Source organism: Lissotriton vulgaris, chromosome 3_1 (genome assembly GCF_964263255.1).
Source record: "Lissotriton vulgaris chromosome 3_1, aLisVul1.2, whole genome shotgun sequence".
In the NCBI taxonomy this organism is placed as follows: domain Eukaryota; kingdom Metazoa; phylum Chordata; class Amphibia; order Caudata; family Salamandridae; genus Lissotriton; species Lissotriton vulgaris.
In genome coordinates, this window is record NC_141689.1 from 269,686,775 (window position 1) to 269,706,298 (window position 19,524).

Genomic DNA, 19,524 nt, shown 5'->3' on the forward strand with positions numbered 1-19,524 from the left:
ATACCCACAATTTTGAGGATGTGCAAATAGCTACTGTTTCTAAACTCTATATTTTGTTCTCATTTCAGAAATACATAGGTGACTTTCATACCAATTTTTCCCTGCTTATATTTTTCCAAATTAATTACTATATACCGGGTACCCAATAAAAAAACATTGCAAGATGCTGCTCAGTTATTGGCTATGGATTCCTCAGGTTCTTGGTGAACCTACAAGTCCTATATATCCCTACAACCAGAAGCGTCCAGCTGTTGTAACGGTATATTGCTTTCAAACATCTGTCATACTTAGAAGAAGTCACATGTGAAAACGTTGGCACAAATGGCTGTTTTTTTAAAACTCATTTTCAATTATGTCTATTTTTAACTGTTAGTTTCTATACAAAAACCTTAAAGGATCTACACAAATGACCCCTTGCTGAATTTAAAATGTTGTCTACTTTTTAGAAATGTATAACGTTCCAGGATCCATCATTGCTTTCATACCCATTTTTACCATTAACTGGAAGGATGTTGAAAGCGTAGGAAAAGGCTATGTCCCAGAAAAAAGCCAAAACTGTGTAAAAATGTTTGGTTTTCTGACAAAAGTCTGCTTGTCCCTGAAAGCTGCGAAGATGGTGATTTCAGCACAACAACCCCTTTGTTGTTACCATTTGCAGGGAAAAAACAGACGCTTCCCATCTGAGGCCCTTTTTTCCAATTTTTCAAAAAAACAAACAAAATTTAGCTGTATTTTGGCTAATATCTGGGTCCCCCTCCAGAGGAATCCACAAACCGTGGGTACCTTTTGAATCCCTGTAATGTTGGAAGAAAAGGGCGCAAATTTAGCATGGATACCTTACGAGGTCAAAAGGTTACCGGGGCCTAAGCGCAAAGTACCCCAAATAGCCAAAAAAAAGACTTAGCACGGGGGAGAGGGGGTAGGGGAAGGCCGAGCAGCGAAGGGGTTAATAACGTTCGGGCGACGTAAACAAAACTAGGACAATAGTGCTTTTCAACTAGGGAACCACCCCCCAACCCCATTTTCATTAGGCAGGTACGTGGCGTTTACTCTCAATCTGTAAGTGCACGGTGTTAGGACTGTACCAGGTCTTACTTGATTATGACTTTGCTGGTAAAGCCTTTCAAATGCCCTCTATTATTCACATGTCTCTTCTAATTAGCGCTATGTTGTGTTACTGGGGACTAACGTGTCAGCTACATCACCACCTTGTCCCTGCAGGTCCTTCAGAATCATGTCCCAATATGTTGCAATTGGGATTTTGTGTAGGCCTAGTGTGTCTTCCCGATGTATCGCTACTCTTTCCGCTTTAGCCCACACCTGTAGTGTCCTTGGCGGTTCAGGGGATTTCCATGTTTGGTGATCAGTCGCTTTGCCACCATCAGCCCCTAAGCGATAAGGCGAGAGGTCACTCTTTGGCTTTTGCTCCTACGAGATATATGTAGGATATACACCTCCCACGACACGGGTACCATGCGCCCCGTGCGGCGAGCCAGGGCATCGGTCACCATCTCCCTGGATTCTCTGAGCGTGGACAGCTCCACAGCATGTGAGGCAATTCCACACCTGTGGTACGGCATCGTGGACAGTAGCAGGGATATTGGGCACCCCTGTCGGATTCCCCGCTTCACCTTAATCAAGACTGAGATATGGAGCCCCATCTGCACTCTTTCGGCTCATTTATAACAGCTTGATCATACTGATAAAGGCATCTCCGAGGACATTAAAATTCAGTTCCCTCATGGCACATAAATATTAAGTGTCAATAGCACCCAGCTCCATTGTACTTGTTTTATATGGTGCATCACCCCTGCAGGGTCTAAAGGTGTGACCTGGATGTTCCATTAGCAGAACTATAGACCGGACATTTACATAGCACATACAGGGTAACCAGATGTCCTGGGTTGCAAGGACACTCCTGTTTTTTTTTCGAGATCCTTTAAGCGTTGTTATAGTGTCTGTGAGGGAGATGGCTTGTGTATAAAAACATATTTTGTTGTGGTTTCATCTCATGTATTTAAATGATGTTTGCATAATTTTGAATGGTATGCAAAATCTGGAATGTTCCTCTATGTAGTCATGTAAATACTTCTTAATCCATTTGGGTTCCCTTTATGTATATTTATCCTGCAAATTTGGAATGGGGCAACATTGCACACCTCTAAATTAGTTGGTCTCCTAGGTCTGTGGGACATGTCATTCTAGCCTTTCAACGCCAGTGGGTGATGTCCATCTGCATCCATGGTCATATCAACGTGTAGTCCTAATTTAAGTCTCGCCTGCCCAGGATTTGGTTTGAAAATCTGGTCACCCTAATTGCTTACCACAAAGTGAAGTGTCTCTTGGTGCTTGAATATTAGTTATAGCTGTGCCAATTTACACTTTGTCTGTTTGTAAACCAAGAGATATACTAGGGAAATTCCTGAGACCCGTGGCTCATTTAGCTCATTTTGTGCTGTTGCAAAAGACCAGAAGGTCGTCATCGCTGAACTGTCAGCAGCTGATTAAACAATGTGCCACTTCGTCAATCAGGATTTATAAAGCGTGGATAATCAACCAATAGGGTATCCTCCTTGAGAGGAGGCTGGCAGTGGCAAACAGAACACTGGCCAAACACAAGCCACAGTATACTGTAGGAACCGGTTAGCGCTACCGGGGCACAAAACATTGGTTAAAAATGTCCAATCGTTTAATGTAAAGTGCTTTCAAGGCAGCTCAGCTCTATGTTGGCACAATACACAAAAGTCATTTGTAGTATGTGGTTAGGTGTGCGGGCATTAACTGCTCCATGAGAAGATCACTGTTTGGCCTTTAGCCACAATTTTTGAAGTGCATGATTGTATGTTATTACCTTATAATTGGGCCTTAACTGCAGAGTTCAACAGGAACTGAAAAGTTTGTATTGAGCCAGCCTGCAACAATGAGATTGTGAGCTGAGCAGCAGCTTTCCTTCCCCCTCAGTTCACCAGTTTCAGTCTAGTTTATTGGGCCTGGGCCCGAGTCATTTGAGCAAGTCTTCCTCCTTCCCTCCCACCTTGTGCTGCCACTTCAGTTTAAGGTCACATGATCTATTGAGCTAGAGTTTTCTATTGGCGGTTAGTCGTGGATTCTTATTGGCCTTCCAGGGCTAGGATTCCTACTAGCTGCCTGATCTAGGGTTCCTATATGCCCTAGTGTTTATGGATAGGTCTTCCTTTGGTTCCCAGGGCTACGGTTCTTATTCTCTCTAGGGTTTAGGGCTTGATTTCCGTTGGTCCTCAAGGCTAATGTTCTTATTGACTCTAGGATGTAGGGCTTGGGATCCTAATGGTTGCTATAGTTTTTGTTTCTATTGGCTAGGGTTTAGAGTGTGGGTGTGGGCTCCCATTGGCTCTTAAGGTGAGGGTTCCCACTGGCCCAAATTACTTGATTACTAGGGTTATTTAAACCGAGGACTTAAAGCTCCCAGGTAAAGGGTAGCGGGTTAAGGGTGCATGTTGTGACTTGATAAAGTCTTAGGGCCAGAAACCCTGCATCTCCACCATAACTACTTCAGGCAAGCAACTGCTCATTTGTTAGGGAATATAAATTCTACTAAAACATATGTTGAGGGGTGTCCTTTGCATGGTGATGTGCGTACACCCCTGCCCCCCTGTAATGGTGTCTGGTTCCCTGGCGCTGATTTTTGTTGTTCTGGGCGAACACGGATCATGAGTGTGCGCCTTGACATAGGCCTATCTATCTCATGGGTTGCGGTATTTTTGGTTGGGTTGGGGTAGCTAAGGCATTAGTGGCTAAAGCCTACTACATTGTGAGGAGTTAAGCAGCATGAGCGTGGTGGTGGAAGCATGCCGTGTAGTGATCAATAGGATTGAACATGCCTTTTTGCTTGTGTCACTGAGGTGAGGCCCACAGGCTCACTCTTTTCAAGTTCCTCAGCTGTAGGTTTAACTCACCTTTAGCCTACATCAGTTTAGTGTGAAGCGTATGTGTGCCTGCGAATGGTACAATATATGGAAAGATTCTAGGTTCTATTTTGGGAGACCCAGTAAAACCACCAGAGGAACACGAGGAGGTTGAAGAATCCCACCAGACAGATTTGTGGATTGCTGCATTCCTGAGAGCTTGTTGGGACACACTGGAGTTAGGTAGAGCCGCACTCTTCACTACATTTCCGAGGGTGCTCTCTGATTCAGAGAGAGGTCAATGGGCAGGAGCCTGGGCCCTTCTCGGGAAGGGGATGGGGCTGATAAGAGAATCATGAAGAGTATGGCTGAGGCCAGGAAAACTCTTTTGATACACATTTCACTGTGACTGACATCCAGGTGTGAACCTCTTAACACTCCTGTGGCTTGCGTTATGGGGCGTTTTGGAGTCTCTCCTGCTGTGAGAGACTGCTTTCTGGAGGAAGGGCACACCACAGCACAGGACAGGGCACTTCAAAAGGAAGCAGACCAGCAACATATACTTGAAAGACTTATACTCTAAATCACGTTTGGTTTCTGGAAATAGATGATAAAAAGGGGGAGGAGCTTTAAGCCCTGAAAATTGTCTACTGTCAAGCAGCTAGTTTGGCTTCATGAGGAGGAGAAGCTCTGTATGACTTATGCCTGTGACCAGTACTGGGGGCCAAGACAGGGTGAGGGGACATCACTCAGGAAATCCAAGACCACCTACCCATGGATCACCCGCACCTGCCTGCTTCCCAAAACCAGTGTGGCTTGTGAGGAAGAGGAGAGTGTTTTTGGGAGCACGGTCCAGTGGGGGATCCTGGCGATTGTATCCCTTTAGCAACGTGCCAGGAGACGCTGCAGCCCTGATCGGGCCATTGCCCAGCACAGTTTTGAAGTCAGTGACTCATGTTTCCTAGGTGCGGCTGATGTGACAATTGCTGCCGTGCCAATACGGTTGCAGTCTGTGCGCGAGGTGAAGTTGGCGACCTTGTAAGACAGGGCCACACTGAACATTGCTGATGCTCTGATCTAATCATAGCCCACGTTTAGAATGAGGTCGGTGACCCCGTACGCCAATAGGGTCCACAAGTACAAGGTAAGCACATCTTGTCTAGTCTGGGTGAGACCGATGTCGTGAGGAAGAGGCCTCCTTGTTGAGCTGTGGGGGCCAGAGCCTCAACTGAGGACAAGAAACGTCGCATCCTGCCCCACCACACCTGTGTGGAGAATCTCAGAAAACCTACCTGCATCGGAGGGACATCAAGGACCCTCCCTGGCTGCTGTCTCTGTAGGATGCATATGAGGAACTTGACGACACCCCACCGCTGCCCTGCCAGGGCCTCCTATGTGTGTGAAGAACTCATGGGAGACAGCTGCTGCCGCTTCAACGCCCATTGAGGGGATGCGCTCGGAGACTTTGATTGTGCAGGCCCTGCTGTTGTTGGTAAGACGAATTTACAGGCTGGACACCCCGGATGGTCTTGAAGTGGCACTCTTGAGACTCGAGCTGCTAGTGAGGCTTAACCTGAATGTCTCCTGTAGGGAATGGGAATAACCACTACCGCTAGCGACAGGGGAGTGGGACTCGGGAACCCACCTGTTAAAACACTACAGGCCTGACCTCCGGTAACTGTGTGTATTATTTGTGAATTCCGTTTTTTACTTTGTGTTTGTATACAAGTACTCGTTTTTTCATAAAAGCAAGAATTTGACTGGACTGTCCTTTATTGCTGCTGAATGGACTTTGAATTTTAAACCTGTGTTCATCTCTCTGTGTCTTCCTTCCCCATGAGAAGCCTTGGACTGCTTGACCATCGCTACCACTATGATTCTATGTCAGGACCGGAGGCTTCAGATTATGCTTTTCTCTCTCCGCTGTTTATTAACAGAAAAACACATAGCAGCCAGAAAAGCAAGACTTTGTAAAGGATATGATATACTACCCAACACTGGGATAAACATATCACAAAAACATCAAACACATGGGATAAACTACAACTCCCATCAGTCCATAAACATAGTCCTTCCATAGTGTCCACTGCGCTAAGGTAGGGCGTCCCTCTTGTGATCCCTTCCTCTTTCTTCGCTGCTTCGCAGCCAGTTAAGTGCCTTCCCTGTTCTCTCCCTCGTTTTTTGGTGTGGTGAGAGCGTTTGGGGTTTTGGTACTGTGTGGGTTAATGCGATTGTGTGGGCTCTTGTTGTGGGGGTTTTAAAAAAACGTTGTCTTTCCCTTACAGAGCCCGTATTTTATTGCTTTTGTCGCGGGGACGTTTCGCCCCTGACGCGACTGTCCCCGGAATTGCGGCTCGTTTCGATTGCCGCTAGAGGGCGCTGCCGCGTCTCGTTCTCCTCAGCGCGTCTTTCCCTTCATCGGGAGCCGCGCTGAGGAGAGCGATCGCGCCAGAGCCTTCGACTGCTGCCCCACCGTGACGCCCGGCCAGGGTTGTATTGCCCCAGTATCTTGACGCCCGTTTGTGGGTCTGTACTTGCGGTTTTACCGCGCTGACGCCTACGGGCGGTATTTTCGTTCAGCACTTGCCGATTTTGCTCGGCGTGATTTGCATTTTGTTCTGTGAGCGCGCTGGGGGGCGGCTTGAGACCCGGTCTTGCTTAAGAGGGTCAGCGCGTTACGAGGAGTGCTGCCTCTTGCGGTCTGGTGTGCCAGATATTCAAAGCCTTTGCTAATCTTTGGTTAGCCCACATTACTGGTGCCTGGGCCAGTCTAACCCTCCTTTCCCTGCCCTAAAGGACTTGGTCATGGCAGAAGGATATTATGTGGAGGAGGAAACCCACCAATACTTGGGGGATGACGAGTTTTATGAAGCTGTAGATCAGTCAATCTATAGGTGTGTGCAGGAGATCGTGGGGCCTATGGAGGATAGACTCTCGGCCCGCATTGTGGAGGAGTGCACTAAATTGGCCTCTACGGCTCTGGGTGCCCAGGGTTCTGTCCCTGCCACTTCTGTGATTCACCCCCCTGCCCCCAAGAAGGTCTGCAGGGATAGTGGCTCCGGAGGGTCGCAAGGGGTGGATAAGGATGCCTTTGAACGCCTCCGGGATGCGTTCCTGGCTAAGGCAACAGAGCCTGACACCCCTGCGTCGCTCCCAGCCCAAGGCCCTTCGGGGTCGATCGCGACAGCCCCTTCCCCCCAGGGAGGGCTCTCCCCGGCGGACACGGATGACGACGAGGATTCAGTGCGCTCGTGGCGCCCGTCCGGATCAGCGACGGAGTTGCCTCATGATGCCTCATGTATGCTTGACCCGGACGATATTATCCATCCGAGGTCGGCAGCCTGGGCACCGGGCGACAAAGTCGCGAAGTTCGTGGCGGGACGTCTGCGCAGGCCACTGGAGAAGGAGGCACGTAGTTGCCTCAGGGGAGAGTGTCCGCGGCCTACACTGGAGGGAAAAGTGGCCCTGACCCCTGAGTTAGACGGGAAAATGGCTACTTTTATGGCAAAGTTTGTTAAAGACCCGCGAAAAGGCATTGACCGTTCCTGGCGGTCATGCCAAGACAAGCTTTTAGATACAATAGGCCCCTTAACAAAGATCCTAGACATGGCGGAAGAGGCCAAAGTTTCCGGTTCCACCATTTCACCAGAAGTTCTCTCTAATTGGGCTCAGCGGGCAGTGATCTTTTTGGGCAACGCTAATTGCGCCCTCTCAACAGAGCGTAGACGCTCGCTGCTCATTAAGTTAGATCCTAAACTGGGAGACCTGGCCTCGTCAGAGGCGGGAGCAGTAGCGCAGGGCGGCCTATTTGGAGATCCATTCATAAAAGAATTGGGGAAATTTGTCTCCACCTTTTCATCCTTAGACAAAGCGCAGTCCACAATAAAAAGGGTGTTTAACCAACGTTTTTCCCGGGGGGCCGGTCGTGGAAGGGGCCTCACGTCCGGCCGTGGTGGACAGAACCAACCGAATAAGGGTCAAGGCTCCGGCAGAGGGCAATACAATTCCTCAGCTAATTACACGAACTTTTACCCCTCCAGGGGTCAACGCTTCAGAGGAGGCCGCGGCGGCTTCAGGAATGATGCGAACAGCAACAACTCTCACGGTGAGTGTAATCCCGGCGGACCAGGTCCAGATTGGGGGGAGGCTGGCCTGCTTCCGGGAAGCCTGGTCGGCACTTACGAAGGACGCGTGGGTTCTTCAGACAGTGCGTGGTTTCCACATAGACTTTTACGATCACCCGATTCAATTAAGGGATCCACGGCCCATTCTTTTTTCCCAAGGGGATGCCCGGTTGATCGACGAGGAGGTCTTGGCGCTGTGCCAGAAAGGCGCCATCTGTCGTTCAACACGGCATCCTGCAGGTTTCCGCAGCAACATCTTCCTGGTGGGAAAGCCGGATGGCGGCAAGAGACCGGTGATAAATCTCCGAGAATTCAACGGTTGGTTGGTTTACAACCATTTCAAGATGGAGGGGATCCATCTTCTCAGGGACGTCCTACGGGCAAACGACTGGATGGTCCGCTTGGACCTGAAGGACGCTTACTTGGTAGTGCCCATCCACCCGCCTCACCGTCGGTTCCTGCAGTTCCTCTGGCGGGACCAGATTTACGAGTTCACAGCCCTTCCTTTCGGGCTCTCCTCGGCCCCGTGGTGTTTCACCAAATTGTTGCACCCAGCAGTGGAGGTCCTTCGGAGTCAGGGCATCCAAATGATAGTCTATCTAGACGACATCCTTTTGATGGCGCAATGTCCCAACAAGCTGATTAGCCAGCTCAACCAAACGGTAACGTTATTGCAGGGGCTGGGTTTCATCATCAACAAGGACAAGTCTGTCTTGACGCCTTCCCAGAGAATGGAGTTCCTGGGGTTCCTAGTGGACTCAGTGCAGGCCTCCCTCAGTCTGCCGTCACGGAAGATGGCCAAGATCAGGCACGAACTCCGGCAGACGATCGCCAGGGAGCGCACATCCCTACGTCAGATCGCCAGGGTGGTGGGCCTCCTCTCGTCCTCCATCCAGGCGATCTTTCCGGGTCCGCTTCATTATCGGGCCCTTCAGCGCCTCAAGGCGTACCACCTTCGGAAAGGTCTATCTTACGAACAGTTGGTCCCATTGTCCGAAGAGGTAAAAGAGGAGATGTCCTGGTGGCTCTCCCACATGGAGGCCTGGAACAGCCGGGCGATATTCGGATCGGTTCCGGATCTAGTGATAGAGTCAGACGCCAGCAGATCTGGTTGGGGCGCCCGTTGCGGCGATTTCTCCACAGGCGGAGGCTGGTCGTCAGAGGAGCAGCAACTCCATATCAATTGTCTGGAGCTCCTCGCAGGTTCTTTCGCGGTCCGTTGCTGGACCAAGTGTTCAGCGTCATCGTGCGTCCTTCTACGGATGGACAACATCTCAGCGGTACGCTATGTCAATCACCTGGGCGGCCCTCGGTCCAAAGCCTTGACGAACCTGGCAAAGGATTTTTGGGACTACTGCCTAGCCCACCAGGTCTCAGTGACAGCGGAGTACCTTCCGGGTCGAGCCAACCAGGTGGCGGACTGGCACTCGAGGTACCTGCGGGACTCGAGTCTCTGGAGGTTGGACACGCAGGTGTTCCATTGGCTACAGACCGTTTGGGGCCCGTTCTCGGTGGACCTGTTTGCGTCCCGTCTCGACTTCCAGTTACCGAGGTTTTTCAGCTGGAGGCCGGATCCTCTAGCGGAGGCAACGGATGCGTTCCTGCAAGACTGGAGTCAGGAGCGCCCGTATGCGTTTCCACCTTTTTCAATGTTAATGAGGTCGGCGGCCCATCTTCACCGCCAGCAGGCGGAGGTGGTGATGGTGACGCCGTGGTGGAGGTCGCAAGTTTGGTTTCCGGTTCTTCTGGAACTTTCTTGGGATTTTCCAATCCTACTCCCCCTGCTCCCTCATCTTCTCCTCAATCCAGACGGGGACCCGCATCCCCTGATAATGCAGGGTTCTCTCCGCCTCATGGCATGGAGGCTTTCCGGAGACGCTGGTCGCTCCCTGGCCTTTCGGGAGCAGCTGACTCCTTTTTGTCTAAAGCATGGGCCAGCAGTACCACGAAGAGATATAGATCAGCGTGGTCCAGGTGGGTGCGTTGGTGTCTTCGACGGGATCTGGATCCCCTGGTCGCAGGAATCGTTCACGTACTGAATTTCCTGGCGGAACTAGCGACTAGTGGTTTGGCCTATCGAACAATTAATGCCGTTCGCTCTGCGATTTCGGCGGCACATGAACAGATAGACGGTGCCCCGGTTGGGGAACACTCCCTGGTGTGCAGGCTCCTTCGGGGGGTACGCCTTGATTTACCCCCGGAGCCAAGGTATTCTGTCCTTTGGGACGTTAATTTGGTCCTGAACCTTTTCCTTTCCTGGCAACAGAATAGGTATCTTTCTCTGAAAGAACTGTCGGCGAAATTGGCCATGCTATTGTGCCTGGTGTCGTGTCGGAGGGTATCTGATGTACGTGCTTTGGATATCTCAGCGAGAGTGTTCTCTCCGGATGGGGTTACCTTCACGGTGGGTCGTCGAACGAAGTCCGCAACGAGATCTATATCTTACCCGGCCTTCGTGGACGTTCCCAAACTATGTGTGGTCCAATGCCTGAAAGCATACGAAGATATGACTTTAGAACTTCGTCCTCCGGGCGAACAGCAGCTCCTGATCGCACTGCGAAAACCGCATAAGGCGGTGTCCTCTCCCACCATAGCCCGTTGGGTACGGTGGATATTGCAAGAGGCTGGCATTGATACCAAGCAGTTTGGAGCTCATTCGGCCAGAGGTGCTATGGCCTCGAAAGCTTTCTCCTTGGGAGCGCGTTTGGAGGACTTAATGCGTGCTGCAGATTGGTCCTCGGATTCCACTTTCAAACGGTTCTATTTCAAGCCAGTGGTGGATATTGCGAGTTTGGTGGTCGGTCAGCTTTAAACAAGCATAATCTGAAGCCTCCGGTCCTGACATAGAATCGAAATTTGCCTAGCACAGTAACGGTAAGTTTCAATTCTATTAAGGACACGGAGGCGAGGATTATCCCACCCACTCTCTGGCGGAGATCCCTCCCCGTATTGGTGTAAGTAAAAACTCTTGAAAGTACTTGCTTCTAACGTATTGGTGTAAGTAATAACACTTGAAAGTGCTTGCTTCTGACGTGTCGGCATTGTTATTGTTTCTTGCCTTGTTCAAATTACTTATGAACGTTTGCGGCGCTGACGCAGTTGTCCTTTTCCTTCCAGGTAGCGAATCTAAACAGGATCGTGGTTGATTTGGCGTGACTCGCGCGAAGAAAGAGGAAGGGATCACAAGAGGGACGCCCTACCTTAGCGCAGTGGACACTATGGAAGGACTATGTTTATGGACTGATGGGAGTTGTAGTTTATCCCATGTGTTTGATGTTTTTGTGATATGTTTATCCCAGTGTTGGGTAGTATATCATATCCTTTACAAAGTCTTGCTTTTCTGGCTGCTATGTGTTTTTCTGTTAATAAACAGCGGAGAGAGAAAAGCATAATCCTCGCCTCCGTGTCCTTAATAGAATTGAAACTTACCGTTACTGTGCTAGGCAAATTTCGATTCAAGTGCTAAACGGGTAAATGGCCCAGTTGCTCAAGACCCATAGTATGTCTGGCCCCAGGACATAAGGAATAAAAGGCTCCAGTCCCCACAGTTGTGCCCAGTAACCCTTGTTTTCCCCATGGTTCTCAGCACTATAAACTATACAACCTTTTTTAACACCAAAATGTGCCACTACACCTACACCACACAACCTATTAATAACAACACACTAGCTGTAAAATTACAAACCAAAGAGCTGGCAAACACAAGGTCACCTGTTGGAAGGAAACTAAACACAAAGACACTAAATTCAAACCTAGTATCACTGGGTTCCCCTATTATACCTCCCCCAGAACCCTCCACACCGCATTCAAACCACCAGCCAATACATTAGTTACAACACCCCTACCCTACATGAAAAGCCTCACACGTCTTAAAATTCGGAATTTTCTAACCAAACATCCTCCCATCCACCTTTACCCCAAGCTGCAACCAGACTACTGTCCCAACGCACCCACACCAAAATCCCCATGGCCCTGTTCCTTCTCTCACACTACATCACACAATCACTTCTAAGCACCTTAGCAGGAAGAGGAAAGAGATACAACTATAGATTGCTTCAGCAATTTAGACCTACTTTCAGAAACTACACCTGATCCCAGCTTTTTTTACAAAAACATGACTTACAAGGACTTTGCTCCGATATGCCACAAAACCATCACAATAGATATTTGTATTATTAGCAAAATTCGTATTGGCCATAAACATCACTAACAATAATACAAATTGAAAACCACACCATAGGGAGGTGTTAGTCCTTGATGATAAGGTGTCCCCCAACTCCAACAATTACTTATTCAGCCCTCAAAATTTATAGGCCACCACCCAGCAATACGGCAAAGCTGTTATACTGTAATGGCTCAGGCCCCAGACACCTGAGCAGGCTGTTGCAACACATACTGACCAGCTAATGCAATGTATACTGACTATACGTTTGAGAAATCCAACAGATAACAGGCTATTCCAACATATTAAATCCTATTGTCCACTTTTAAATATGAATCACCCTACCTTGTGGACTACAAGGCCTTCAATGGGGTGACTTATTAATATTTTAAAAGGAAGTTTCTTCCCCTGTCAAAATAGTTATTTTGCCAGGTCTGTCTTTAGGTTTAAACTGTAGCAGTCAGGCTACAACTAAAGGCCTAAAGCCATGTTTTCCTTGTCACACTAGCGTATGGCTGCAGTCACAGGCAAAATTGAACTTTCTATACCATAGATGCATTTTCTGCACCAAATACTTTGGCCTGATTAGAACGATTAACCAATTTAACCAGGTTTTAACAAATAAAGCACATGCACAGGGGCCTGATTTGCAGAGATCCAGCGCATGGAGTCAAACAGCCAGCAACATCAGTCCAAAAACAAAATGGGGGAGACACTTTCTCACAATGTGGATCTCTTTAGCTCTGCATACTGTTGTTTAACTATATGCTAATAAGAACTGATTTGATTTGATTTGATTTGATTTATGGATTTGTAAAGCGCGTGTATGCCCGTGGGCGTCTTGGCGCTGGGTAGATGCAGGGAGACTAGGGCACAGTAAGATCATGGCTAACCAGATGTGAATAGCCAGGTTTTTACCAGCTTCCTGAATGAAAGCAGGAAGGGGCTGTTTATAAATGTGAGTGGGAGCAGGTTCCAGTCTTTAGCTGCATGTAACAGGAAGCTCCTTCCCCCCCACCTAACCTGTTTGTATCTGGGTACCTGAATCAGTTTTGCATGACTGGATCGTAGCTTCCTGGATGGCTCATACAGTTTGAGATGCGTTCTTAGGAACTGAGAGCCAAATCCATGAAGGGCTTTGTATGCTAGACATACAGATTTAAATTTTGATTCTTTTTACCATAGGGATCCAGTGGAGGACACCTGGGCGATGTGCAATAGGCTCAAACCTGGGAATGTCCAGTACCAGCCTTGCTGCTGCATTTTGCAGGCATTGTAGTTTAGCTAAGTGCTGGCCTTGCATCCCAGCGTACCGAGCATTCCTTTAGTCTATTCTTGACAGGGCCAACGCCGTTACCACCGTTTTACGGGAATCAAAGGGAATGAATGGCAGGAGCTTCCTTATCATTTTCAGGATATACCAAATGGTGGATTTTAATATTAGTCTGAGCGTCAAACGTTAGTCTATTGTCAAGTATCATACCCAGATTTTTCACCTTGTTAACTGGGAATGGGCAGTTGCCTAGACTAACTGGCCACCATTCCGGAGACCAGATTTCACTGTTTGTTCCTAGTAGCAAGACCTTGCTTTTATCTCCATTCAGTTTTAAGTAGTTTCTCTGCATCCAATGGCTGACTTGCATCATACAATTTTTAAATGTATCTGCCGTCTGTGTGGTGTTGTTTGCGATTGAAACCACTATTTGGGTGTCATCAGCATACGAGACCGGTAGTAATCCACAAGTCCTAATAATTTCTGCTAAAGGAGCTACATACAAATTTAAAAGAGTGGGACTGAATGAGGATCCTTGGGGAACACCACAGGGGGAGTTGAAAGGTTTTGATTTTGCTTCTCCCAACTCGACTGTGAAAATCCTATTGTACAGGTAAGAAGCCAGCAACGTTCTTGCAGTTGGATGAACGCTGGCCTCTGCAAGTCGACCCAGGAGTGTATCATGGCTGACCGCGTCAAAGGCCGCCGAAAGATCCAAAACGATCAAGACGGCCCTCCCTCCAGCATCCAGTACACTCCTGAGTTCTTCTACTGTCATAAGCAGGGCTGTTTCTGTTCCGTGTCCCTCTCGGAAGCCGAATTGCGAGTGGCCTAAGACATTAGTCTCTGCGAGTAATTGGGCCAGCTGTTTGTTCAACAATTTCTCCAGAACCTTTGCACCGAAAGGTATTCTTGCAATAGGTCTGTAGTTCCCTGGTTCGTGTGGCTCTAAATTAGGTTTCTTTAATAGTTGCAGTACTGAGGTAGTTTTCCACGTATCTGGGAAAAGACCTGAGTTCACTATTTAAGACATAAGCCTAACCAATTGTTCGCTTAGCAGCTCAGGGAATAGATGCAGTTCCTTCGGTGGACACGGGTCCACTAGAGCTCCGAACTTAGTGTTTATGACCACCTGAAATATCTGTTCCAGTGAAGGTGGTGAAAATTGAAACAGGGGTTTCTGTTTCGTTGGGAACTGAAGATTTGCTACATATAGCCCAGTGTAATCCTAATCCCTGTCATCACCCATTATGCCGTAGAAGTGTCCTATGTTTGCACAAGTTGGACACAACAAAATCTTTAACATTATGTCGCCATGCCCCTTTCAGTAGCAGGAGTCATAATGTCAACTGTCTTGCCTTGAATTCTCTTAAACTTGTAGTAGAACCATCACTTGCATACATGCCCCAACTGACAATCTCTGTACAGTGCTAAATACATATTTTATTTTGCAATTATCATATGTATAGGCAGGATTACAAATGTAAATTATAGGGTATATATAGGACATCAACATGACTGAAATGCTCTGTGTTGCAACTTTCTTTAGCAGTGTAGGTATGCCATAGGTTATGGTGCGAGTGGTGAACATTAAAGCACTTTCGAAGTAGTGCACATACAAAACTAACAGAATACTTAAGATGGGTGCTGCATTGGGGACCACAATTTACTAAGTTAACAGCTTGGCACCCTAAACTTAAATTGAATATCACAATTGCATCAAGTTGAAAACTAACCTTGAGGAGACATTTAAAAAAAAAATCATTATTGTGTTTTATATAGTGCCAACTTTACCTTAGAAGGGTATCAGAGCGCTTTACAAATAGTTCAATAAGTAGAAAATAGATAACCAAGAAACATAAACGCTGACATTGTCCATTGCAAATCAAGAGTGGGGTAGTGAGTTATAAACCAGGACTCAGATGGCATGGGCAAGTCCTGGTTGGAGAGTTGTGTCATACCAGTATCCAGAGAATGAATCAGTGGGTTCCGAGTAGAGATTTGTTTATTAAAAGCAGTTTGACTTCTTTTTTGAATGAAGTGATTGAAGGGATCAGTCTGATTTCTGGGGGCAGGGAGTTCCAGATTCTAGGGGTCAATCCGGAGAAGGCTCGGTTGTAGGTTTTCTTTTTCAGAAATTTTTGAGGTTTCAACAGTAAGGTGCTGGTGCTTCTGGATGATCTGCCACCGCCGGACAGTTCCAGTTTGTCAGTTCCAGTTTGGCAGCTAGGTACTTCGGTGTGTTGAAGTGTAGGGCTTTGTGGGTCATGCAAGCAATTTTCATCTGAATTCTTGCCTCATAAGTGAGCCAGTTTAGTGCCTTTAGAGCTGGAGTGATGTGTTTGTACCTTTTCGATCCAGTGATGAGTCTTGCAGCAGAGTTAAGAGATGCCTTTAGTGGAGCCAACTTGGATCTCGATAGCTCACATAGGGTAGCACTTCCATAGTCTAATCTGGGCATCACTAGAGCTTGCACCGCTGATTTAAGGTTGTCGAAGAGGAGGAAGGGTTTTATTTTTCTTAGAATGCTCATGTGAAAGATTGTTCATCTGGTGGCTGAGCTGATATGTTCTTGCATGTTGAGATTCTTGTCAAGTGTAATTCCTACTGATCTTGTGGAATCTATAATGTGTGGAAGGCAGTTGAAGGCTGTTAATTGTTTCATCCAATCTTTGATGTCGAGGGATCTTTTTGGTGGGTAATTAAGAGGAATTCGGTTTTGTGCGAGTTGAGTTTAAGGTAGTTTCTAGTTAGTCAGTTTTTTTTGCAGAGTGTGTTGAGTAGTCGTTATTGTGTTAGTTGTGATATTTGGAGAGTCCGAATAACTGCATATTTACTATTTTTGTGTGAAAAAATACATTTTGATTGCACCTCCCTTTGTTGGCCTTTAAATTGGTAAAAATGCTTTGAGCCAACTGCAGGTATCTGTCGTCAGTTAATAATTAATTTATCTCTTACAGCTTTAAATCTGAGTGACCCAATGCATATCCGACTAGCTATTGGATCGCAGATCGTAGCTGAAATGAGGGCTGCGCTCTTTGACCGACTGGGTCTTACTGGTTGTGCAGGCGTGGCTTCAAACAAACTGCTCTCCAAACTGGTGGGTGGTACATTTAAACCAAACCAACAAACAATTCTTCTTCCTGAAAGCCACCAGCATTTAATTGCAAGCCTGGACCACATCAAGAAAGTGCCTGGTAAGTGACCCATTCAACTGTGGGGGATTTCTTGTAGGAAAATCATGAATCAAGCTCTCAGAAGCATCTATGGTACAAATCCCTGTAATAGAAAATAAATTCTAAATGAATTATCAAGTAAAATAATGTCTAATCATATTTATAGAATGCCTTAAAATACATTAATAGAAAGTACATATAATTGCTTCGACACATGATGTTCTCTGTGATGTTATATTCTCTGAAAGGTCTCTTAGTACCATATATTCTAGGAGACAGCATAGACAAATTGATTGGTTAGTATTTGAAATATTTAAATCTAATCTCAAGTGGTAAATAAAATTCTTCCTTTATAAACAATCGTTCCAAGCATTGGCATTTCAGAAGTAGCATACCAATGTACCAGATGTATATGCTGTTAAATGCCTATAGTTCTTAATCCCTAATATGCTATTTGGTGGATGCACACTTTAGTGATGTTCAGTTTCTGGACATAAACACACACAAAAGGTGACAGAAGGAAGTCTAATCACTGGCAGTCACTTGGGGGTAAACATTCCAACCAATTGTTCTTTTGCCCACCATGCTACCTTAGTTTGGACCCAGCCGTATGAAAATCAGGCTTGACCCTGCTCTAATAGAAACAGTTCAGCCCAAACCGCCTGGCCAGGTACTCCCTGAACAGGAACACAAGCAACCCAAGACTGGTTTCACCTGTTTGAGGCTCGTCAGTCGGGTATATCGTCATTAAAGTGGCAGAAGTTTGGGCTGGACAGTTCCTGTTGGAGTAGGATCAAGACTAATTTGAACTAGACTAGGTCCAAACTTTGGTGGCTTGACGGGCAAAATATTGGTGGAAGGTACTGCTATCCCGCATGAATGCCAGTTCTTAGCTTATTGCAAGAATTACTCCCATCACCTTTTGTCTGTTTGATGTACCGCCCTAAGTGGGAATGGAATGCCCATCTGTGGGTCCCAAGGTCATTGTGCACTGAAACAAGGTTACACATGACTGACGAGACCCAATCGGGGCAAAACAATCTTATGTTGCTAGTGTTCCGGTTCAGGAAGGACCAAGCTTGGCAATTCAGGCTGTACTGTTTGTAATGGAGAAGAGTTGAGATGGATTTGCATATGGCTGAATACAAACTGTGGTGGCATGATCGGCAAAAGAACGATAGGTTGAAATACTACCCCGAGCCATTGCTACCCTGAGCACTAGCAGCGGTTAGTTTTATTCAGTGCTGAATTTGTTAAAAAAATGTATAAGCGGCCGGGTCCCCCGCCAGGAGGTCACAGCAGCTTGCACCACCCATTGCATCTGCCAGTGCCGCCAAAGACAGTGTGGAAAAAGGTAGGGCTAGGACCTTTCTCAAGATTTGCCCGGCGTTAACCGCCCTTGTACCATTCAAGTTTACCAAGCAATGAGGCAGGCGCCGGAGACCAGAAGGCAGGAAACAGAAGTTTTATTCCGACGGAGCAGAACACATCAGATCAGACAACAAGGTATCATCTCGAGGTGCTCTAACAAGTGAGCTGAGACTCTTGCTTTTATACTTTACAAAACATTTGATGGTACAATCAGGACAGTATGACGCAAGAGAAAGACATCCCTATAATCCTCGTGGTGATCCTACTCCACATACGTTCACAATGGGGACCCTTGACCTGCTGATAAGAGGGGAGGGCAATCACGCAGCTGAGTGTTTCGTAGGATGTGTACGCCTGATCATAGCCCAGGGGGTGGGGTGGCTAGGACCAATAGTGGATCCTTTGAAGAGGGGTGACTTCATACAATGAGGGCAGTAAATGGTATCTCCTGGCTTAGGTGATGGCCTCGGACATGTGTGGTCAGCCGGACTCGGGGGAAGGGGTCATCAAAGGAGTGGTATTCATGCCCGCGTGGACAATCGGGCGCGGAGGGAAGGCTTGTCAACAGAGGGGCATTCATGGGAGGAGAGGAGGTGTTGGTCAGGCGTTGGCGTGACTCCCAAGGACAGGGTCATGCAGAAGGGTCATGCTCATAAGGAGGAGGAGGAGGGGGAGCCAGGGTGCGCGGAGGATGCTTGCTGGGTCAGAGGGACGTGCTGGCGATCGATCGTGGACAGGGAGACCATGATACCTAAAATGGCTGCCGTGCTCGTAGTAAATAGGTGACCTAGAATAGCCGCCGTGCATGTAGTACATAGGTGACAAGCTGGCGCAGATGATGTTCAGATCGCAAATTGAAATTCCACAGTCCTCCCTTTTAACATATCTCGCCAACTTGTCAGTTTGGATTTATCCCCATAAGGCCACGTATTTCTACTTCATAGAGGGGACTCATGTGCTCATTTCGGAAGTCCAAAGTCTTTGGGCACATACAGTTAGAAACAAGGCCGCACAAAGGTGGCAGACATTGGATACCTAAACAACACCCACATAAGATCACAACAGGTATCAGCACGAAGGAAAACAACCTCCAACCCCAATTCTTCAAAGTGTCCCAAAACCAGTTCCCAAGCGACCATCCTTCTTGTTCTTGGTGAACCTCTGAGGAAAGTCTGTGGAGGTGTTCAATGGCTTTGTAGACTGAAGGCGAGTTGTCAGGCACGTATGTGCAGCAGCTGGATCCGATGATGCGGCATGCTCCTCCTCGGTCGGCTAGGACCACGTCTAGGACAAGTCTATTTTGAAGGGTCACAAGGCGGACCGCCTGAAGTTCCGCAGTGTTGTTGGCGAGGATACCGGCAGTGATGTTGATCGTTGTTTCTACTGCCTGGGTCAGGTGCCGGATAGCACAGCTGTTTGCCATTGGGCCCCACAGAGGAACAAGTCCCTTTGCTGCATCTAGGAACTGTGCTCCGGTGGAGTCGGCTTGTCCAACGTCATCTGCACGCCTCTGTCGGTGATGGTTGGCAGGGGC

The 19,524-nt window shown here is 47.6% G+C and overlaps 1 protein-coding gene across 2 annotated transcripts in view; it reads left to right on the plus strand.

Moving 5' to 3' along the window:
* Positions 1–19,524, plus strand: part of POLI (DNA polymerase iota) — a 231,995-nt gene that overhangs the window by 68,920 nt on the left and 143,551 nt on the right. For both annotated transcript variants that reach the window (XM_086960401.1, XM_086960402.1), the window contains one exon: positions 16,404–16,640. In XM_086960401.1, the coding sequence (XP_086816527.1) occupies positions 16,404–16,640 (237 nt within the window). The remainder of the gene's footprint in view (positions 1–16,403; positions 16,641–19,524) is intronic.